This window comes from Lates calcarifer, unplaced genomic scaffold, assembly GCF_001640805.2.
Source record: "Lates calcarifer isolate ASB-BC8 unplaced genomic scaffold, TLL_Latcal_v3 _unitig_1063_quiver_1488, whole genome shotgun sequence".
In the NCBI taxonomy this organism is placed as follows: domain Eukaryota; kingdom Metazoa; phylum Chordata; class Actinopteri; family Centropomidae; genus Lates; species Lates calcarifer.
The window spans coordinates 6,040-28,464 of NW_026115265.1; the positions used below are offsets into that span (position 1 = coordinate 6,040).

Sequence of the window (22,425 nt, forward strand, 5' to 3'; positions counted from 1 at the left end):
GTCTGCACTGAGGGCTGGGTTCTAAGAGGGTGGGGAAGATGACTCAGCGGACAAATAGATAAGCTTTTGTTTTATAGTACTTGTAACGGGTACTGCGATTTCTTCCTTATCTCGGTGTGGACTCATAGCATAGTATTTTTCAGATTTCTTTTACTTTATTTGATGTACTAACATTCCAGTGCATAGTTTGTAAACCTCAAGAATAAAGAATAAGGAGCAGAACAGAATGAGAAGCAGACTGGAAAACAAGGAGTGCAGGCATGAGAGCTGAAGGTGGCATGCCCGCTGTTTGTCTATTTTGGAAGAAAGCTTGGAATGCTTATATGCCAATATCCACCTCTCAGAGACTTACAGTATGATGACGAATTGGAAAGCATCCCAGAGTTTTGTTTGCTGACTTCTCTCTTGCTGAATTCTTTCTTTTTTCCTGCTCACGTTTCAGAGGCGCCAGTGGACTTAGGATCAGTGGAAGAGGAGGAGAAACAGATAGAGAGGGGTAGCTGGAAGTATATAAATGCAAGGGGGAGACACATCAAAAGTTTTTTTTTTTAATTTAAAATTACATAGTACCTTATGTGCCATTGTTTTGACTGGAGTCTCACCAGTTGACTGTGACAAGCTTGAACCTGAAAGTGATTTAACATTTTACAATGGATCAAAGGATAACCAAATTTCATTTGCTCCTCCTCCCCCTCCTCATGGTCTGCACCATATGTTCGGTAGCAGTGGGCAACCATACAGGGAGGATCAAGGTGGTCTTCACACCCACCATCTGCAAATTAACCTGCATTGGAGGCAGATGTCACAACAACTGTGAGCTGGGAAACACCACCACCATTATCAGTGAGAATGGCCATGCCACAGACACCCTGACAGCACCCAACTTCAGAGTAGGTAAGTACTTACTTGGTTTACTTGGTTTAAAGACACAACACACACACACATAGCCGTTTTTACTACCCCGTGGGAACGACTGGAAGGGTCTTGGTGGGACCCACCCTTTCTGAGTGGTCTAGAGACATAATTTTAACTTCTAAATTCCCAATAATTTTTTGCTAAGACGAAAATCACATGAAACATCAAATACTCAAACCTAAATTTTAAACCTGAATTTAAGTCCCTGTGGGGACCAATGTACCCCTCACCCCCACTCCTGTTCCAATTTCTGAATTTAATTTTAGCTTTTTCTTTTGCTGCTTCTTTTGCTTTATGTTCTACTTGTTGCTACCCTTTTAGTTCATGACTGTATGCATGTTGTAAATGAAATCATTAAAAATTAGACACTGGTTAGCCAATTGATATCCTGGAAAGTACAAAAAATATGAACTGCTTTAAAGAGGAGGAGCCAAAAAATGTAATTGATAACCTACAGTAAACTACCAGGTACAGTGTTCTCTTCCATGTAACAGACTGTTTCCAAAATGTGGTCATTGTGGAAAACCCAGATCAACTGTGTAAAAAGTAGAGACAGATTAAACTTATGTATTTCAAAATGTCAGTTGTATTTATTTTATATATAAACCTTTGTAAACACTGGATTCACAGTTGGCCCATTCATGTGTTCCCTCTGCAGTACAGTGCATTAGAGAACCGACTCACAAACTGGTTTTCTGGTGGTGTCACAACCAACAAGGTAACACTGGACCAAACATTACACAGAGGAGCCTCCCAGAGGTTGACAGAAGCAGGAGAAAAGTTTTCCTCTAAACAAAACTGAACTTCAGTGTCTTGTGTACGTCCCAAGTTCTATCTTAGTATATGTTACTTGACAATACAAGCATTACTTTATGAACATCCACCATGCTATTCATGAGTAACCACAGCAGTCACTTCACAATAAGAGCTCCTACTCACTCATCCATGACAGGTATGCTCTTATACAGGTGGCTGTATAGTGTACTGAACTTATAATATCAACACATGTATCCTCAAGACATCCACCATAAGTACAAGAAGTGAAAATGGAAAGAACGGGTGCAGTATTATTTTGTAAATTCTTTTTGCACTTATAGTTTCTGTTTTTCAGTGCTTCATGTGAGGCCTTAATGCAGGCAGCACACTCAGATTTGCCAGGTACTTTACCAGGTTCAGTGACAGCTTTCAGGGTCTTTTCTATAGGCAAATACTAATAAAAATATCATTAATTCTGTACAAAAATACAAATATTAAACAATAATAGGCTAAGTGGACCTTTGACAGAAGGAGTGGGTGACCCCTTATGCATAGTAACATGAGGTTTCCCTTTTTCACTCTCAGGATAGCACTTACATATTTTAAATTTATTTAGGATTATTTGAAATTCACCTATTTGGTGATTTTACTGATCACATTATAGCATATTATTACATAGTGAGACCCTGAGATTTACACAGTTGGGAATACAAAATTAAACAGCTCAACAAAAATCTGTCAACCTCAAGAGGTAAGCAGTCTGTTCATGAACTCTGGCAGAAAAGGACTCTTTAAGTGACAGCATTTATAAACATGGAAACAACACATTGACTTGACTTGACTTACCATCTATGGTGAGTGAGAAAGGGAACGACATCAGATGTTTTTAACAGCTTCAGGTAAGATCAGGCTTTTGGAGTCTCAGTGAAAGATAACACAACTAATTGGTTAATATAGCCAACGATCAAGGCCATTTTAACACCAATAAAGCAAGAACCATAGCACTGTATAGCAATAACGCAATCTTTTTCATAAAGATTAAATTAACTAAGAAAGGCTATTAGTAATAGCAATGAATGTAGTGTTTGAAATACCTGTTATATGGTCACTGGGTCACTGCACATCTTACATCTTGAAGATCCTGTTAAAATGATAATGATAATAATTAATAATAAGTATTATTACCTTACAAGAAAATGACTGCTGCCTGGTAGTCTATTTCCATTATTACTATGTCCATCATATTTGTGTCATATAGGAATAATTTCGACATTATCTCATAATTATGGCTTTTTATCTCGTAATTGCAATTTATCATCTCATAATTTTGATTTATCATCTTATAATTTCAGTTTCTCATAATTTCAATTTATCTCATAATTTCGACATCTCATAATTATGACTTCTTATCTCATAATTCCATCTTATTGTCTCAAAATTTTGACATTATCTCATAATTTCAACATCTCATAATTTCAACATTATCTCATAATTATAATTTTTTTAATCTCACAATTTCAATTTACTATCTCATAATTTTGAATTATCTCATAATTCAGACTTATTATCTCACAATTATGACTTTTTATCTCATAATTTAGACTTTTTACCTCATGATTTTGACGGGACACAGGCAGTTTTCAGAGACCACATTTCCCTTGTCCTCCAACAGCTGCACTGGCTCCCTGTACAATACCGCATCCAGTACAAACTCCTCCTCATCACCTACAAAGCCCTCAATAACCTTCCCCCTTATCTCACTGACCTCCTCCACCACCATTCCCCCTCCCTGGTAGTCTATTTCCATTATTACTATGTCCATCATATTTGTGTCATATAGGAACAATGAGTAACAAAAAGACTGGTGGTGTATTTATTGTCACTGAGAATGATAGTCACCCAAAATACATATTTATGACATTACAGTAAACTATTGACATGTTTTCAACACTGACACCATTATCACAAAAGCAAGTTAAACTAATGTGCGCATATTCCAGTGCATGTAGTCTAAGAAAAACCTGTTTCTGGGTCATCAACGTCAGTCTCAACAGGTTGCTGTCTTTTCTTAGATCTTGAGGATCTTGTATAATAAGGTATGAGAATATTGATACAAGATACTGACAGCTAACTGATAACACACCTTCACTGTGTGAATGTAAGCCATCTAGATAGACTTCCGTACATTACCTAATCATAACAGTGCACTGCATTACAGTTTGTTTCACTGGTGGTACTGAGAGAGAAAACATTTAATTGCTTAGTTTCTAAGTTTGTCTTAACATTGCTAAAATGGGAGGATTTTCTTTGACCTTGAGGATCTTGTTCAAATAAGGAATTATGAGTATATTATGTCAGTTAGTATTCAACATAGCACACTATCAGCCTCTTAATTGATAGTGCAGATAAAGAACGCACTGTGTGCAATGTTTTTCTTAAACTAGCTAAAGAGTCATTAGAAAATTCTGTACTTTGTCTTTGGCCACACACAGAGTGAGTATCTTTCTCGACTGTTACAGTAATACTTACCATTTGTATCTGCAACTTTGAAATAAAAGCATCTTTTTTTTTTAGATGTTCAAATGTTTTCAGCCTATGAAAGCTCATTTCCACTGGTATAAGAAAAAAACTGCTCACGTTAAGTCAAAGAGATAGTAAGTCATAATCATGAGATGATATGTTGAAATTGAGATAATAATTTGGAAAAGTCAGTCAGTTGCTGTTCAGTGAAGATTGCCACTTCAGCCACATCAAAAGTATTTCATCTGTTGTAAAGCCCTGTTTAAAATAATCTTCAATGTGCTCATAATCCATTTCGTTGTCAAGTTGAATAAGAGAACTCACGCCAAAGAACTGCTACTTTGAGTGTGGTGTATCTTATAATTTCGACATTATCTCATAATTATGGCTTTTTATCTCGTAATTGCAATTTATCATCTCATAATTTTGATTTATCATCTTATAATTTCAGTTTCTCATAATTTCAATTTATCTCATAATTTCGACATCTCATAATTATGACTTCTTATCTCATAATTCCATCTTATTGTCTCAAAATTTTGACATTATCTCATAATTTCAACATCTCATAATTTCAACATTATCTCATAATTATAATTTTTTTAATCTCACAATTTCAATTTACTATCTCATAATTTTGAATTATCTCATAATTCAGACTTATTATCTCACAATTATGACTTTTTATCTCATAATTTAGACTTTTTACCTCATGATTTTGACGGGACACAGGCAGTTTTCAGAGACCACATTTCCCTTGTCCTCCAACAGCTGCACTGGCTCCCTGTACAATACCGCATCCAGTACAAACTCCTCCTCATCACCTACAAAGCCCTCAATAACCTTCCCCCTTATCTCACTGACCTCCTCCACCACCATTCCCCCTCCCTGGTAGTCTATTTCCATTATTACTATGTCCATCATATTTGTGTCATATAGGAACAATGAGTAACAAAAAGACTGGTGGTGTATTTATTGTCACTGAGAATGATAGTCACCCAAAATACATATTTATGACATTACAGTAAACTATTGACATGTTTTCAACACTGACACCATTATCACAAAAGCAAGTTAAACTAATGTGCGCATATTCCAGTGCATGTAGTCTAAGAAAAACCTGTTTCTGGGTCATCAACGTCAGTCTCAACAGGTTGCTGTCTTTTCTTAGATCTTGAGGATCTTGTATAATAAGGTATGAGAATATTGATACAAGATACTGACAGCTAACTGATAACACACCTTCACTGTGTGAATGTAAGCCATCTAGATAGACTTCCGTACATTACCTAATCATAACAGTGCACTGCATTACAGTTTGTTTCACTGGTGGTACTGAGAGAGAAAACATTTAATTGCTTAGTTTCTAAGTTTGTCTTAACATTGCTAAAATGGGAGGATTTTCTTTGACCTTGAGGATCTTGTTCAAATAAGGAATTATGAGTATATTATGTCAGTTAGTATTCAACATAGCACGCTATCAGCCGCTTAATTGATAGTGCAGATAAAGAACGCACTGTGTGCAATGTTTTTCTTAAACTAGCTAAAGAGTCATTAGATAATTCTGTACTTTGTCTTTGGCCACACACAGAGTGAGTATCTTTCTCGACTGTTACAGTAATACTTACCATTTGTATCTGCAACTTTGAAATAAAAGCATCTTTTTTTTTTAGATGTTCAAATGTTTTCAGCCTATGAAAGCTCATTTCCACTGGTATAAGAAAAAAACTGCTCACGTTAAGTCAAAGAGATAGTAAGTCATAATCATGAGATGATATGTTGAAATTGAGATAATAATTTGGAAAAGTCAGTCAGTTGCTGTTCAGTGAAGATTGCCACTTCAGCCACATCAAAAGTATTTCATCTGTTGTAAAGCCCTGTTTAAAATAATCTTCAATGTGCTCATAATCCATTTCGTTGTCAAGTTGAATAAGAGAACTCACGCCAAAGAACTGCTACTTTGAGTGTGGTGTATCTTATAATTTCGACATTATCTCATAATTATGGCTTTTTATCTCGTAATTGCAATTTATCATCTCATAATTTTGATTTATCATCTTATAATTTCAGTTTCTCATAATTTCAATTTATCTCATAATTTCGACATCTCATAATTATGACTTCTTATCTCATAATTCCATCTTATTGTCTCAAAATTTTGACATTATCTCATAATTTCAACATCTCATAATTTCAACATTATCTCATAATTATAATTTTTTTAATCTCACAATTTCAATTTACTATCTCATAATTTTGAATTATCTCATAATTCAGACTTATTATCTCACAATTATGACTTTTTATCTCATAATTTAGACTTTTTACCTCATGATTTTGACGGGACACAGGCAGTTTTCAGAGACCACATTTCCCTTGTCCTCCAACAGCTGCACTGGCTCCCTGTACAATACCGCATCCAGTACAAACTCCTCCTCATCACCTACAAAGCCCTCAATAACCTTCCCCCTTATCTCACTGACCTCCTCCACCACCATTCCCCCTCCCTGGTAGTCTATTTCCATTATTACTATGTCCATCATATTTGTGTCATATAGGAACAATGAGTAACAAAAAGACTGGTGGTGTATTTATTGTCACTGAGAATGATAGTCACCCAAAATACATATTTATGACATTACAGTAAACTATTGACATGTTTTCAACACTGACACCATTATCACAAAAGCAAGTTAAACTAATGTGCGCATATTCCAGTGCATGTAGTCTAAGAAAAACCTGTTTCTGGGTCATCAACGTCAGTCTCAACAGGTTGCTGTCTTTTCTTAGATCTTGAGGATCTTGTATAATAAGGTATGAGAATATTGATACAAGATACTGACAGCTAACTGATAACACACCTTCACTGTGTGAATGTAAGCCATCTAGATAGACTTCCGTACATTACCTAATCATAACAGTGCACTGCATTACAGTTTGTTTCACTGGTGGTACTGAGAGAGAAAACATTTAATTGCTTAGTTTCTAAGTTTGTCTTAACATTGCTAAAATGGGAGGATTTTCTTTGACCTTGAGGATCTTGTTCAAATAAGGAATTATGAGTATATTATGTCAGTTAGTATTCAACATAGCACACTATCAGCCTCTTAATTGATAGTGCAGATAAAGAACGCACTGTGTGCAATGTTTTTCTTAAACTAGCTAAAGAGTCATTAGAAAATTCTGTACTTTGTCTTTGGCCACACACAGAGTGAGTATCTTTCTCGACTGTTACAGTAATACTTACCATTTGTATCTGCAACTTTGAAATAAAAGCATCTTTTTTTTTTAGATGTTCAAATGTTTTCAGCCTATGAAAGCTCATTTCCACTGGTATAAGAAAAAAACTGCTCACGTTAAGTCAAAGAGATAGTAAGTCATAATCATGAGATGATATGTTGAAATTGAGATAATAATTTGGAAAAGTCAGTCAGTTGCTGTTCAGTGAAGATTGCCACTTCAGCCACATCAAAAGTATTTCATCTGTTGTAAAGCCCTGTTTAAAATAATCTTCAATGTGCTCATAATCCATTTCGTTGTCAAGTTGAATAAGAGAACTCACGCCAAAGAACTGCTACTTTGAGTGTGGTGTATCTTATAATTTCGACATTATCTCATAATTATGGCTTTTTATCTCGTAATTGCAATTTATCATCTCATAATTTTGATTTATCATCTTATAATTTCAGTTTCTCATAATTTCAATTTATCTCATAATTTCGACATCTCATAATTATGACTTCTTATCTCATAATTCCATCTTATTGTCTCAAAATTTTGACATTATCTCATAATTTCAACATCTCATAATTTCAACATTATCTCATAATTATAATTTTTTTAATCTCACAATTTCAATTTACTATCTCATAATTTTGACTTATCTCATAATTCAGACTTATTATCTCACAATTATGACTTTTTATCTCACAATTATGACTTTTTATCTCATAATTTAGACTTTTTACCTCATGATTTTGACGGGACACAGGCAGTTTTCAGAGACCACATTTCCCTTGTCCTCCAACAGCTGCACTGGCTCCCTGTACAATACCGCATCCAGTACAAACTCCTCCTCATCACCTACAAAGCCCTCAATAACCTTCCCCCTTATCTCACTGACCTCCTCCTCCACCATTCCCCCTCCCTGGTAGTCTATTTCCATTATTACTATGTCCATCATATTTGTGTCATATAGGAACAATGAGTAACAAAAAGACTGGTGGTGTATTTATTGTCACTGAGAATGATAGTCACCCAAAATACATATTTATGACATTACAGTAAACTATTGACATGTTTTCAACACTGACACCATTATCACAAAAGCAAGTTAAACTAATGTGCACATATTCCAGTGCATGTAGGCTAAGAAATACCTGCTTCTGGGTCATCAACGTCAGTCTCAACAGGTTGCTGTCTTTTCTTAGATCTTGAGGATCCTGTATAATAAGGTATGAGAATATTGATACAAGATACTGACAGCTAACTGATAACACACCTTCACTGTGTGAATGTAAGCCATCTAGATAGACTTCCGTACATTACCTAATCATAACAGTGCACTGCATTACAGTTTGTTTCACTGGTGGTACTGAGAGAGAAAACATTTAATTGCTTAGTTTCTAAGTTTGTCTTAACATTGCTAAAATGGGAGGATTTTCTTTGACCTTGAGGATCTTGTTCAAATAAGGAATTATGAGTATATTATATCAGTTAGTATTCAACATAGCACACTATCAGCCTCTTAATTGATAGTGCAGATAAAGAACGCACTGTGTGCAATGTTTTTCTTAAACTAGCTAAAGAGTCATTAGAAAATTCTGTACTTTGTCTTTGGCCACACACAGAGTGAGTATCTTTCTCGGCTGTTACAGTAATACTTACCATTTGTATCTGCAACTTTGAAATAAAAGCATCTTTTTTTTTTAGATGTTCAAATGTTTTCAGCCTATGAAAGCTCATTTCCACTGGTATAAGAAAAAAACTGCTCACATTAAGTCAAAGAGATAGTAAGTCATAATCATGAGATGATATGTTGAAATTGAGATAATAATTTGGAAAAGTCAGTCAGTTGCTGTTCAGTGAAGATTGCCACTTCAGCCACATCAAAAGTATTTCATCTGTTGTAAAGCCCTGTTTAAAATAATCTTCAATGTGCTCATAATCCATTTCGTTGTCAAGTTGAATAAGAGAACTCACGCCAAAGAACTGCTACTTTGAGTGTGGTGTATCTTATAATTTCGACATTATCTCATAATTATGGCTTTTTATCTCGTAATTGCAATTTATCATCTCATAATTTTGATTTATCATCTTATAATTTCAGTTTCTCATAATTTCAATTTATCTCATAATTTCGACATCTCATAATTATGACTTCTTATCTCATAATTCCATCTTATTGTCTCAAAATTTTGACATTATCTCATAATTTCAACATCTCATAATTTCAACATTATCTCATAATTATAATTTTTTTAATCTCACAATTTCAATTTACTATCTCATAATTTTGAATTATCTCATAATTCAGACTTATTATCTCACAATTATGACTTTTTATCTCATAATTTAGACTTTTTACCTCATGATTTTGACGGGACACAGGCAGTTTTCAGAGACCACATTTCCCTTGTCCTCCAACAGCTGCACTGGCTCCCTGTACAATACCGCATCCAGTACAAACTCCTCCTCATCACCTACAAAGCCCTCAATAACCTTCCCCCTTATCTCACTGACCTCCTCCTCCACCATTCCCCCTCCCTGGTAGTCTATTTCCATTATTACTATGTCCATCATATTTGTGTCATATAGGAACAATGAGTAACAAAAAGACTGGTGGTGTATTTATTGTCACTGAGAATGATAGTCACCCAAAATACATATTTATGACATTACAGTAAACTATTGACATGTTTTCAACACTGACACCATTATCACAAAAGCAAGTTAAACTAATGTGCACATATTCCAGTGCATGTAGGCTAAGAAATACCTGCTTCTGGGTCATCAACGTCAGTCTCAACAGGTTGCTGTCTTTTCTTAGATCTTGAGGATCCTGTATAATAAGGTATGAGAATATTGATACAAGATACTGACAGCTAACTGATAACACACCTTCACTGTGTGAATGTAAGCCATCTAGATAGACTTCCGTACATTACCTAATCATAACAGTGCACTGCATTACAGTTTGTTTCACTGGTGGTACTGAGAGAGAAAACATTTAATTGCTTAGTTTCTAAGTTTGTCTTAACATTGCTAAAATGGGAGGATTTTCTTTGACCTTGAGGATCTTGTTCAAATAAGGAATTATGAGTATATTATATCAGTTAGTATTCAACATAGCACACTATCAGCCTCTTAATTGATAGTGCAGATAAAGAACGCACTGTGTGCAATGTTTTTCTTAAACTAGCTAAAGAGTCATTAGAAAATTCTGTACTTTGTCTTTGGCCACACACAGAGTGAGTATCTTTCTCGGCTGTTACAGTAATACTTACCATTTGTATCTGCAACTTTGAAATAAAAGCATCTTTTTTTTTTAGATGTTCAAATGTTTTCAGCCTATGAAAGCTCATTTCCACTGGTATAAGAAAAAAACTGCTCACATTAAGTCAAAGAGATAGTAAGTCATAATCATGAGATGATATGTTGAAATTGAGATAATAATTTGGAAAAGTCAGTCAGTTGCTGTTCAGTGAAGATTGCCACTTCAGCCACATCAAAAGTATTTCATCTGTTGTAAAGCCCTGTTTAAAATAATCTTCAATGTGCTCATAATCCATTTCGTTGTCAAGTTGAATAAGAGAACTCACGCCAAAGAACTGCTACTTTGAGTGTGGTGTATCTTATAATTTCGACATTATCTCATAATTATGGCTTTTTATCTCGTAATTGCAATTTATCATCTCATAATTTTGATTTATCATCTTATAATTTCAGTTTCTCATAATTTCAATTTATCTCATAATTTCGACATCTCATAATTATGACTTCTTATCTCATAATTCCATCGTATTGTCTCAAAATTTTGACATTATCTCATAATTTCAACATCTCATAATTTCAACATTATCTCATAATTATAATTTTTTTAATCTCACAATTTCAATTTACTATCTCATAATTTTGACTTATCTCATAATTCAGACTTATTATCTCACAATTATGACTTTTTATCTCATAATTTAGACTTTTTACCTCATGATTTTGACGGGACACAGGCAGTTTTCAGAGACCACATTTCCCTTGTCCTCCAACAGCTGCACTGGCTCCCTGTACAATACCGCATCCAGTACAAACTCCTCCTCATCACCTACAAAGCCCTCAATAACCTTCCCCCTTATCTCACTGACCTCCTCCACCACCATTCCGCCATTTCCGATCTGCTGATTTACTCATTTCTTTTTACTGTTACTGTTACTTTTCTTTTGCTATATTGTTAAGCGTCTTTGAGTGTCTTGAAAAGCACTATAGAAATTTGATGTATTATTATCATTATTGTTAGTAGTAGTAGTAGTAATAATAATGATAAAATTATTATTATTATTATTACTACATGAATTTTTTTTCTGAGATGAGAAGTGATTTTGAGCAGTTGGTCACAGGCCTATGTGTTTCCATCCCTTTCCCCTCCATTTCACTGATAACTAAAAATAATATAATATAGGCTGATGATAAGTGGAGCCAGGTGTGCAAATAGGCAGGGCAGTCAGGTGAGTGAGGACAGGGAGAAATGTCTTTACACATCTGGTGGGAAGCAAGAGCAAGGTGAGTCAAGGAAGGAATATGGCCAGGGAAACAGAGATTGTGACTGTATCCCCTTGGGGAATGAATTCCAGACATCCCTATGCAAGAATGAAGCAAGTCCAGCAGGTGGGGGTCTGGAAATTTAAAGAGCAGGGGCCCTCTGGTGTATAATATGAGGGCAGGATAAAGACAGAGTAGGGTGGACACTTCTGATGGACAGCTAAGAGGCTGGATAGACAGGTGAAGCTGGTCGGGAGAACAGCCTGGAGGCCAGAAAGCCACAGAAAATGTCATCACTTCATCATTTTATGTTATTAGACATTTGTGTAATATTTTGTCATAATTAGTAATATTAGTATTGAGTTATGGCCAAAAATGTGTTTTGTGAGGTCACATTGACCTTGACCTTGACCTTTGACCTTTGGCCATCAAAATCTAACCAGGTCACCTTTGAGTCCAAGAGGAGATTGCCTTTAAGACAGATCACATTCACATGAATGGGACTAACCTTTGACCTTTTCAATTCACTTAATAATTTCTGTTAGACATTTGTGTGATAATTAGCATATGAGTTATAGCACAAATGTGAAGAATTTTCCCCCACAGTGTTCCTGAGATAAAATATAATATAAAATAGACATTTTTAAAAAATGTTAATGATTGATTGTATTTACAGACATTAATGCATATTTTTATATACCTATGGCAATCATTTTCCCCCAAAGAATAAGACTGCTATGAAACGAAGTTACAGTGATTAAATGGGTTCCCCTGATGATTTAAGGCCAAACTATTCAATAAAATTACAGTCTGATCACATAAAAGTGTATCAATCTATATAAAATATGAAGCATACTGATATATGCAGTTACACACTTGTCAGGAAAAGTCGCCCCACCAGGGAAATTCACACACGATGCAATACCATCAGTGACCACTAGGCACAGTCCCATGTCATGAAACCCCATGGGGTGAGGGGTATCTTAGGTTAAGGTCCCCACCAGAATAGAAAAACACACACACACACGCACACACACACACACACACACACACACACAGTTTCTTGTCTCCATGACTGCAGGGGACATTACATTTACATACTACCTAACTACTCCTTGCCCAACCCTCATCCTTTAAACCTTTAAACAGGTCTTCACCTTATCATTTAATCATTGGCATTGTAATAATGTGATTTAGATCCCCACAGCAAGAATACCTGGACCACACACACACAATAGGTGTGATGAGCTAGGTTAAACGCCTTAGTCTGCAAACACATCTAAATACAAAAGTGTTTGTTGTTGTCTGTTATCGTCCAAACTCAAAGCATACTGAGGCCTTAATTATATCCTCAACATGTCTCTGCTTTGGGCAGTTAGACATTAACATGGGGATATTCTCATGTGACTTTGGGTAAGACAGATGATATATTCAGCCATGCTGTTTGAGATGTGTATTCCTGAATTCTTTTGGTGGACAAACTTAACCCTCCTCCTTCTACTGTATACTGTAGGAGACTAGTGGACTGGCGATCAGTTTGCTTGTCCAAAGAGTCAGTAGAGTTAAGTATGTATACGCTGTTTTAACTAACTCACATATACATCTTGGCACATGTCAGCTAATTTGGATTACAGCTTTTCTTTAGAATGTGTGTTGCCTTGTCTGTATGTTAGGAAGACACTGTAGCATGATTCAGCTGGTTGGTGTGTCTGGTAGTAAATCATAAGAGCAGGGTAAATGTCCCTGAATTGAATGTATACAATAATATTGCTATCTCGGGATATCATGAAACAGCTCCTGTGTAATGGAGCACATGATGTGGGTGTTCTTTAATGTATTGCACAGACCTGACAAACTGTGTCTGGACCTGCCTCAGTCCTTACAAGGAGCAGATCTGTGTCTCCATCTCTGACACATGCAGAAACATGGGAAGAGCAGAACAAAATGAATTCCTGTCTGACTCAGCTGAACAAATTAGTATAAGTGGAGTTACACCAGCACACAGAGAAAAAAACCCAGACTGCTTAACTCTGGATGACCTGCAGGGATGCTTTTCCTTTGTTTACAGGAAAGGATTTGTAGGGATGACTGGATTCACTTGTGCCAGTTAAAGTGCTGTGTTGCTATTCCTTCAAGATCAACGTGTGTGAACTTTGACATTTGAGCCACTGAGAAAGTGGTCGCACTCAAGAATCCAAGGTGGACAAACTTATCCTTTTGATAGTTACTTTTATCCACTTCTTTTGTAGCAGAATAACAGTGATTTACCATCAGTCATAATACAGAATTGAGTGTTATTGTGTGCTTTTAACTCCTTTGTTGGAAACTGGATACCGTTGTTTCAAGATTCATTCCAATTCAAATCACCAGTGAGTGCGCGTGTGTGAGTGAGTGAATGAGAGGCAAATTAAAAAGGGCTTTATCCTTTTAGGTAGAAAAGTCCTATAACTGCAGTCCATTTACCATTTACACTTCCTTCCCTGCTGTTGGAAAAGTTTTACAAATATATCATTCAATCATCAAATTTTACCTTAGCATGGTGTTTTAGCCATCTTGTCAACAGTTAAACAGATCTCCCTTTTATAATGGTGGCCTTTTTGGTCAAAAGTACAGCTGACCGAAGTTCATATCACACCTTCCGCATTCACGTAGGCAAGCAAGGTGAGTTTGAAACTTGAATCTTGTAGCTGTGAGAGTCGAAATGACAAAAATGTCATCACCTGCCCAGGTCAATGAGGGTCTGCGCAGGTGTTCATGTCAGACCATATTTTCATTGCATAAAATGAAAACGTTATGTTTACGTTGGTGAGCTCAGTCTAGAAAGCTGCTACAGGCACAACATTTTGAAGACTTTTTTGAGGCCTTAATGAGGCCTTTCAAATAAAGGTTGATTGTTCCTGGTTCCAGCCCTTTCTCTTTTGTCTTGTGCATGTACTAAGAGATATATGGTAATACTGTGACAGGGCTCAGGGTTCAGTATAACTCTGCTGTATCTTAGGTGCTTTAGTCTAGGTCTACTTTGCTACTGTAAACAGTCTACATCTTAACTATAAAGAAGCAAACAATGGCCCTTAATTTCCACAAGCAGCTGTTTTAGCACTGCATCACACACTACAACATGTGCGTTTCCTGAGGAAAATGCATGACTGCTGCATCCACTGCTGTCGCTTCTGGTGATTGATGTCTGTGCCAGTCAAATAAAACATCAGTAACTGGCCACACTATGGGTGTTTGTCCATATAGTGTTTTTTTTCTGAGTGACAGCATTTTCCTTTTGTTGTTTCCAATAAGGAGGGAGTGTATGCAGTCACAGAGAAAAAGCGCTGAACCCTTTTTTTGTGCTGCTGAGTGCTTTTAGTATGTTTAAATATACTAATAACTGCTAATTATAGTATTTATTAAACCTCTAAACCTATTTTATGTTGTACTACAGTGATGATGTGTCTGTGCTGCACTGTCCAAATAGTTCTTCAGGTACTTCAGTCAGTACTGAGGCATCTTTTCCTATGATTCCCTGTCAATGGAGTATACATTTCTGTACATAGCGCTCTTTTCTTTTGTGGCTTAGTATTAGCAGAAATTTCAAATAAAACCAAATGTAAAGTAAATCATTTTTCATATCAGCAAAAGTTGTACCAGTTGTGTCAGAGTCAGAAAACACACAACAGTAGAATTATTACAGATTATTACAAATTGTTTTTCCAACCAAGTGTTGACAATCTGATCCAGAGAGAGTGTTGCAGATTCTTCACATTGCACCTGGATTTGAAACAGCTTCAGACTCATGAGCCTGTCCAGGCTTGCTTCATTCCTCCTTCTCTGCTCTCAGTCTTTCTTTCCCTCCTTCCTCCATCTTTCTCGCCACTGTGATGGGGTGCAGACCTGAGCCAATGAACTGGGAAGATAAAAGTTTATTTGCAGTCTAAATAAGAGATATTGAGCTCAAAGAGGCAAGACAGAATAAATCGCACTTGTCTTGTTTATCATACTTACCTGATGAGAGGGAGGTGGGGGAGGAGTGTTGATACATGAATCAGTAGAAGGAAGGGGTGGATCTGTTCAAACTCGCCCACAGCCCATGATGACGTTGGCCAATTAACAGAGATATCAAGTCCAGAAAATAAGGCTTGGATAGATTTATTAGTGTTTCAGCAGGTTTTTTACAAACTGAATGAATATAGTAACTTAGAAAATGTCTGTAATGTTTTATTTCTTTTATTGTGGAGTATTACTTTTCAAAATAAACACTGTGTCACAGTGGACTAAACTTTCTTTTCCACCAGCCATAGCTTGGTTATACATTAGATATATGGCTCAGGTATTTTCAGCAGTTAATCAGCAGAAAAATGTTCTCTGGGACACCAGCCCAGTTCTTCATCTGTCTGTCTGATAAGCCCAACTGGTTCTATCTCTGTTTTTTGTTTCACTCTGCAATGCCAAATTGGTTGGACCCAAATGCATGCACTCAAGAATCAGTTGTTCAGGTACAAGCTGAGTGCTTAATAGCAGTTTATATACAAGAGGAAAAGTTCAGGCAAAGGTACAAAATTGGCAGGCAAAATCAGGTCCAAAAACACAAAGAGCAGTCAAAGCACCGGGAATGCAAAAACCCCATGCGAAAACGCTGGTACAGAGACACAAGGTGATCTGGCACATGGGGGAGTGAGAGGGGGGCTTATATACTGGGAGATAGGGAAGACAATGGGACACAGTGGCAACACATTAGGGCGGGGGCAAGTGATCACACAGGCGGGGAGAAGAGCAAGAAGTCAAGGGACCTGGATGTGACACTCTCATAAGATCTATAGTTATATAATAGTGCATTTAAAAATATGTTAATGAAAGTTTAAAGTACCTAGAGTGGTAGTACTATGAGACCATATCCATATACCCCACTAAGTGTCAGAGGGAAATATTGCACATTTTAATGCACTGCAAATATCTAAGGGGTGGAGTTACTCACTATCACTATTTCCCTCCTGTCTTGTTTTCCTGGTGTTTGTAAGCTGCAAATAAAAGTTATGTATTGCCAAACCTTCTTGTGCAATTGTAAGATTTTTGCCCTGGTGGCTAATTAGAGTTTTCACTTGCGATGTGAAATATCTTGACATCTAAGTCCAGTTACAAACAAAATTTTTATTTGTGTTTATTTGTGGTGGGACCTGACTGTGAGGTGTACAAGTTTGAGCTAATGGGCTTCCATAGCTAGGTGCATACTGTCATGCTTTGCATACCGGGATACAAATGAGTAGAGCTGGAGAATTACTTGTGGTCTGACCAGGACTAACAACAAAATACATTGTCTTCTTGATATTTGGGCATATATGACTTTATTTAAGAGCCTCTTCCTCTATTCACTTTCTCACATACCTTTAATTGATGCATTTTAGTTCCCTTGACATTTTTCTGTGTGAAGCAACCAAACCAAGGGAAAAAGACAGTCTGCAGTCCTTGTAGATGGACTGTCATCAATTGCACAGGAGGTGCAAGCTGTGTGAGCTTTGCCTTGCACACCAGGCAGCTGGTTAGCTCTGTATCTGGTCTGACAGTGGCCGTAAATGCCCTGACAAGAGGGCCTGCTGCATCTAGAGGGTGTACAGGCAGTGATGAGGTCTCTAAATCCATGTGGGCCACAAGTGGGTCAGAGAAGTCCCACAGTGGAGCAGCCAGGGACTGGAAAGGGAGGAGAAGGAGTGATCGGAGGAGAGATGGACAACCTGCGAGATACGAAGCCCCCAGTTATGTTGTATTTGTTCTCACCTGGAGTGGTCAGCTTAAGTACTGGAGTCAGGAGGAAGGGGACTAAGGGTTATGTGCTATCATAGAACATATGAACCTATATGACTTACATGCTCTCATGTTCTTCAGTGTGAGGAATGATTTTACAAAGGATGAATTATAAAATTGATCGATCTAAAAGCTAGCCATCTCTGTACTTGCCATCTCACAACTTAGTTTACTAACCCAGGGTATTTGGCCACAGTGTTTGTTATGACGCCTGCAAGTCAAATTACCTGCACATTTAGAGAATGTGTGTGCTTGCGATTCCTGCACACATGCTCATTGTTTTAGGGGGGAACAAGTTGTACAAGAGAACAGTCAATCACTCCTATTACTTTTGGGAAACCAGCAACTGCATTAAAGCAGTGTTTGGTTTCATTCAGTGCATCCTGAGTGTGTGGACACCGTATGCACCTGCCCATCCTACAAGACATAGCATTAAAGACTTGGTACAGTACACCTGAAACACTGCTTGGGGATACCCCAGCAGCTACAGTATGCTGGAATGACTCAGATACAAGGAAACGCGGAGTTACTAGAATGTTAGCCATGGCAGTGACTGTGGGACTCCTACTTGTGACTGGCTCCAAATCAGCCCTTATTTCATCCAAGAGCTCCAAAATATGCTGCAAATAGGCAATATGTCTGAATTATTATTTTTACCTATCATTTTAAAAATGTTAACACAAGTTCCTGTTCTCAACATATTCTTTCATTGAGGCTATATCTCCTCCTGGCCACAATAACAGAAGCCTTCTGTGTGCAATGCAGGGCACTTTACCTTCGAACGTATTATATATATAGAAGCAGTCACCGTCACCGAAATTACTCATCAGACATATTTGCGTTTTCTTCTCCTTGTATTTTGCGAGTAGAAACACTTCATTATGCATATTAATTTGGGCAAATGTACAGAATGGACTAGAGGTGTTATTTTGCACATATGAAAGATGCAATACTCAGTGCACCCTGTTCGAAGATCAGCTTTTTCCTGGGTGATATCAAGTTTATATACATTTTTACACAGGCAAACCTTTAGTAAATCAGGCCCCTGGTCATGTTTTATACTAATAACATAGATAACAGATTTTTTGCCAATATTTGTTGACATAGGAAGCATTTGAAGAATTTGTGGTGACATGGGCACATGGTTTTGAGGAGCCACACACCAACCATATCCAAGCAACAACTGAAAATAGGAGGGTCTAGTCATGTTCAACATTTGACAGTTATGATCACAAAGGGATTTTATGACATTATCACTGACTAATGCAACATTAGTATAACATTGTGTAATTAAGAAATAAGAGCTTTTACTTTTTATATTTTAGTACATTTTACTATAAATACATCTGTGACTGAATAAATTATTCATGCATACATTTCTTCAACGCAATGTTATTCTGTGGTGCTACTATCACAACTATTACTACAACCACAGCCACTAAAATTTGAAATTATTACTTGTTCTGCAACCAGCACAACTAGCTGCTGTTACTTCTGTTACAAAATTAAAACACACCTCAAAGTTGTATAAAAGAGTAATTCTGGATCTTCAGCCTGCAGCAAGTGTATACATTTATCTGATCCTGTTCTACTTGTGTTTTATTTCCTTATTGTTTCTCATGACCATATTTTTCTAGACATATTTTTCACTTGATATGGTCAGTGCAGCAGACGCTGTAGAAAATCTAGTCCTTGGCAAAAGTGAGGTGAAAACTACTTGGCCAATCGATGATAGTTTGGTGATAGCAGAAAATATTCATGGAATGACTTGATACTGAGACTATGAGGATTATTTTTTAAATTGGACTGATTCAGACTGTTGTATGTGTATCCCATTTGGCCTGCCACAGCCCCTGGAGAGTGGATTTAAGTGGTGTTTTTCCAGTCCTTCTGGCATATTTTCTCCCAGGTGAGTGCAGCTGTTCGCCAAGTGCTGAGAGCTTTCTGGCCCTCGGCTCTTGCTTCCTTTATTAAAGACGTCTGTAGCTGCCAGCTCGTTTGTGTCAGTTGCAGTCCAGACAGTTTCAAATCACTTACAGTTGAAGTTTGGGAGTTGAGTTTAATGTGGAAGGAGGGCAGGAGGACTTAAAAGAATAAGACAGGTGTAGCACTGTATGCAGTGGAAAGTAGCTCTGCATTCTCCTCACCATGCCTTTCATTTTATATGCAATAACTCCTGCATGTGACGGCAACATGCCAATTTTTCCCCTTGGTTCCATGAGTTTCTCAGTTCGTCAAGTAACTATTTTGAGTTTGTGTGGAATAGAAAATTGCTAGGCTGTAGTGAGGACAACAGAAGAGGTGGTAGTCCCAAGAGTATGCTATGAATAACAATGTGAAAAGTTATCCACTGGACTGGGCACATACAAACTAGATAGTCACTTTTTGCGGTGTGAATCATAAACCTTTTCTCTCCTGTGCACAGACTTGTGTCATTTCTCATCAGACTTTGAGAGGTCGTGAAGAGATAGAGGACGAAGAGCGAAGAAACTAATCAGGGAGAACTTGGAGAGATGTCAGATAAAGCTTTGAACTGTGATCTGTTTTGTCTGTGTATCTGGGATCTTGTTTTTGGTTTCCCCACAGTACACAATTCAAATAGGAATGGAACAGTACTTGGATGTGTGTGTAAATGTCCAAGATTCCAGTGGCTGTAGTGTTTTTCCACATACAACTATAGAGCAATATCACATTAAAGTGAATATGGCATATACACATTAACATCATCACCTCCTGTACTCTGAGACTTTATGCCTTCTGGCTATAGAACAGTGAATTCACTGTATCCCTCTCTTCACTCTGGCTTCTTACATAAGCACCACACTTCTGTTTTTGTTTGGTTTATAGCCTCTGGTTGAAAGAGTGCTGCAGTCTGTGTTTCTGTGTATACAAATTTGACACCTGTTGTGCTGTGATGTGCTCATAATGTGTGGGAACTCCAGGACTTATGTAAGACTTAACACCTGACAAGTTGTACTGAGGAGGCAAACCACTCTCCCACTCATGTTTGGTGGTTCTTAGTCCCTGTCATCTATTAAAATACTGGAACATACAAACATACATAGGGTAACACTGATACCATGGCCATATGCCAACACATTTGCCAAACAAAACAGGTGTAGGTAGGTGTTTGATTGAACTGTCTGATTACTAGAAGCCATTCATCTTAAAGGCAATCAGAAGTCCAGAATTCTCAGTCACCATGGAATCAAGTAGAACCTTGGAAATGCCCATCACACTTTTCATAATGTTTGTTCAGTGCTCAGTGAGTGGGGGGTGGGGGTAACTGTAATAGTTAACCATAGTTGTAGTTATATAGGGATACTGGAGGAGAGGAGCAGGGCTAGCCTCCCTGCCAGCAAAGCCACTGTTGGCAAAAAACACTGATAATTTGGTCTGACTTTAAGACATTTAGGGTCGGCATCTGTCCATCTATGATTTACAGAGACTTACAACACTTGTCAGAGGTTTTCTTACTCTTAACAGCAAGTTGTCAACCTGTCTCCTCTGCGGCTCTTCTGCTTCTTTGTGCGGACACCTACGCAGAGTTGTGTTGAAAAGTCACACAAAAGAGAATCCAGATACATTCACAAACATGTTGATAAAAAAGTCCTTTGAAGTCCTGTGTGGTACATCAACACCATCGCTTCCTTGCTCTCTTTTCAGTGGTGTGTCACCTTCCCTGTATAAATGGTGGCAAGTGCAGCACCAGGGACAAGTGTCAGTGCCCTCCCAACTTTACTGGAAAGTTCTGCCAGATGCCAGTTCAGAATGGGCACCAGCAGCACCAGCAGCACACCAGCAGGCGGCAGGCGGCTACAGCCAAACCCAGGTCCACTCCACACACACACTGCCACTGACCTACAGCAACGGCCAGAGTACTGGTGAGTGAAAGAGGACTGAGATTCCAGTGGCACTGTAAAAGACTAAACAAGGAGTTCTGTGACCTAGATGGAAAATGTGGGTGGGAAAAATAAAGGAGTAATACTTTCCTATTCCTTATCGGTCAATTTTATCTAAAGGATGCATGTTTTGGCTCATTTAGTTCAAGTCACACATTGCAAAGGCTGCATGGAAGACTGAGGAACACAATCCACAAATGTAAAATGCTGTGGAGCTGTGGAGGGTGGTTGGAGTAGTATAAAGTGGAGGTAATTAGTGGTAAATGGGCTAAAAGAGGTATAAACACTAGTCTTTTATGTAACATAACATAATAACATGTTTCCTGTAATAGGCCAGTAACAACAAACAAACAAACAAACAACAAAAAAAAAACACCTGAACAGAACCTGAAAAACATGAAAAAAACTTACTTCATCATTTAAAAGTTACAAATCACATGACCTTTTCATTAAATGAATGAAATAAATTAATAATGAGCATCTCACTCAGTCACTGTGTTAGTCATTGTAATAGACTTCCCACTTGCATTATTGTTTCTGGATTTGACAGTTTAAAAAAAATATTGTCTTTGGTTACTTCTGGTGCGGTGTTATAAAACATTTAACATGATAGTAGAAATGCAAGCAATTAGAAATATTACCTCTAGAACAGATATACAGCACTTATAAAGTGCCTGATTATTTGTGTTTATAATTTATTAAGTTTTAATAATAATTAGGGAATAATGTTTAGAGAGATATATCTCATATCAAACTATATATTTTCTGGAAATAACTGACAGGTAAAATG

General features: G+C 37.2%; 1 protein-coding gene across 1 annotated transcript; it reads left to right on the forward strand.

Moving 5' to 3' along the window:
- Positions 1–284: 284 nt before the first annotated feature.
- Positions 285–21,611, forward strand: LOC108886012 (latent-transforming growth factor beta-binding protein 1-like). The gene is made up of 2 exons (XM_051067069.1): positions 285–894; positions 21,400–21,611. Exons 1-2 carry the CDS (start codon positions 651–653, stop codon positions 21,591–21,593), a joined length of 438 nt encoding a protein of 145 aa, XP_050923026.1. The 5' UTR covers positions 285–650; the 3' UTR covers positions 21,594–21,611.
- The last annotated feature ends 814 nt before the right edge of the window (positions 21,612–22,425 follow it).

Coding starts and splice junctions, on each gene's coding strand:
- LOC108886012 (XM_051067069.1), top strand. CDS start 651: ATGGATCAAAGGATAACCAAATTTCATTTGCTCCTCCTCCCCCTCCTC. Junction 895..21,399: donor AGCACCCAACTTCAGAGTAG/GTAAGTACTTAC, acceptor CTCTCTTTTCAG/TGGTGTGTCACCTTCCCTGT.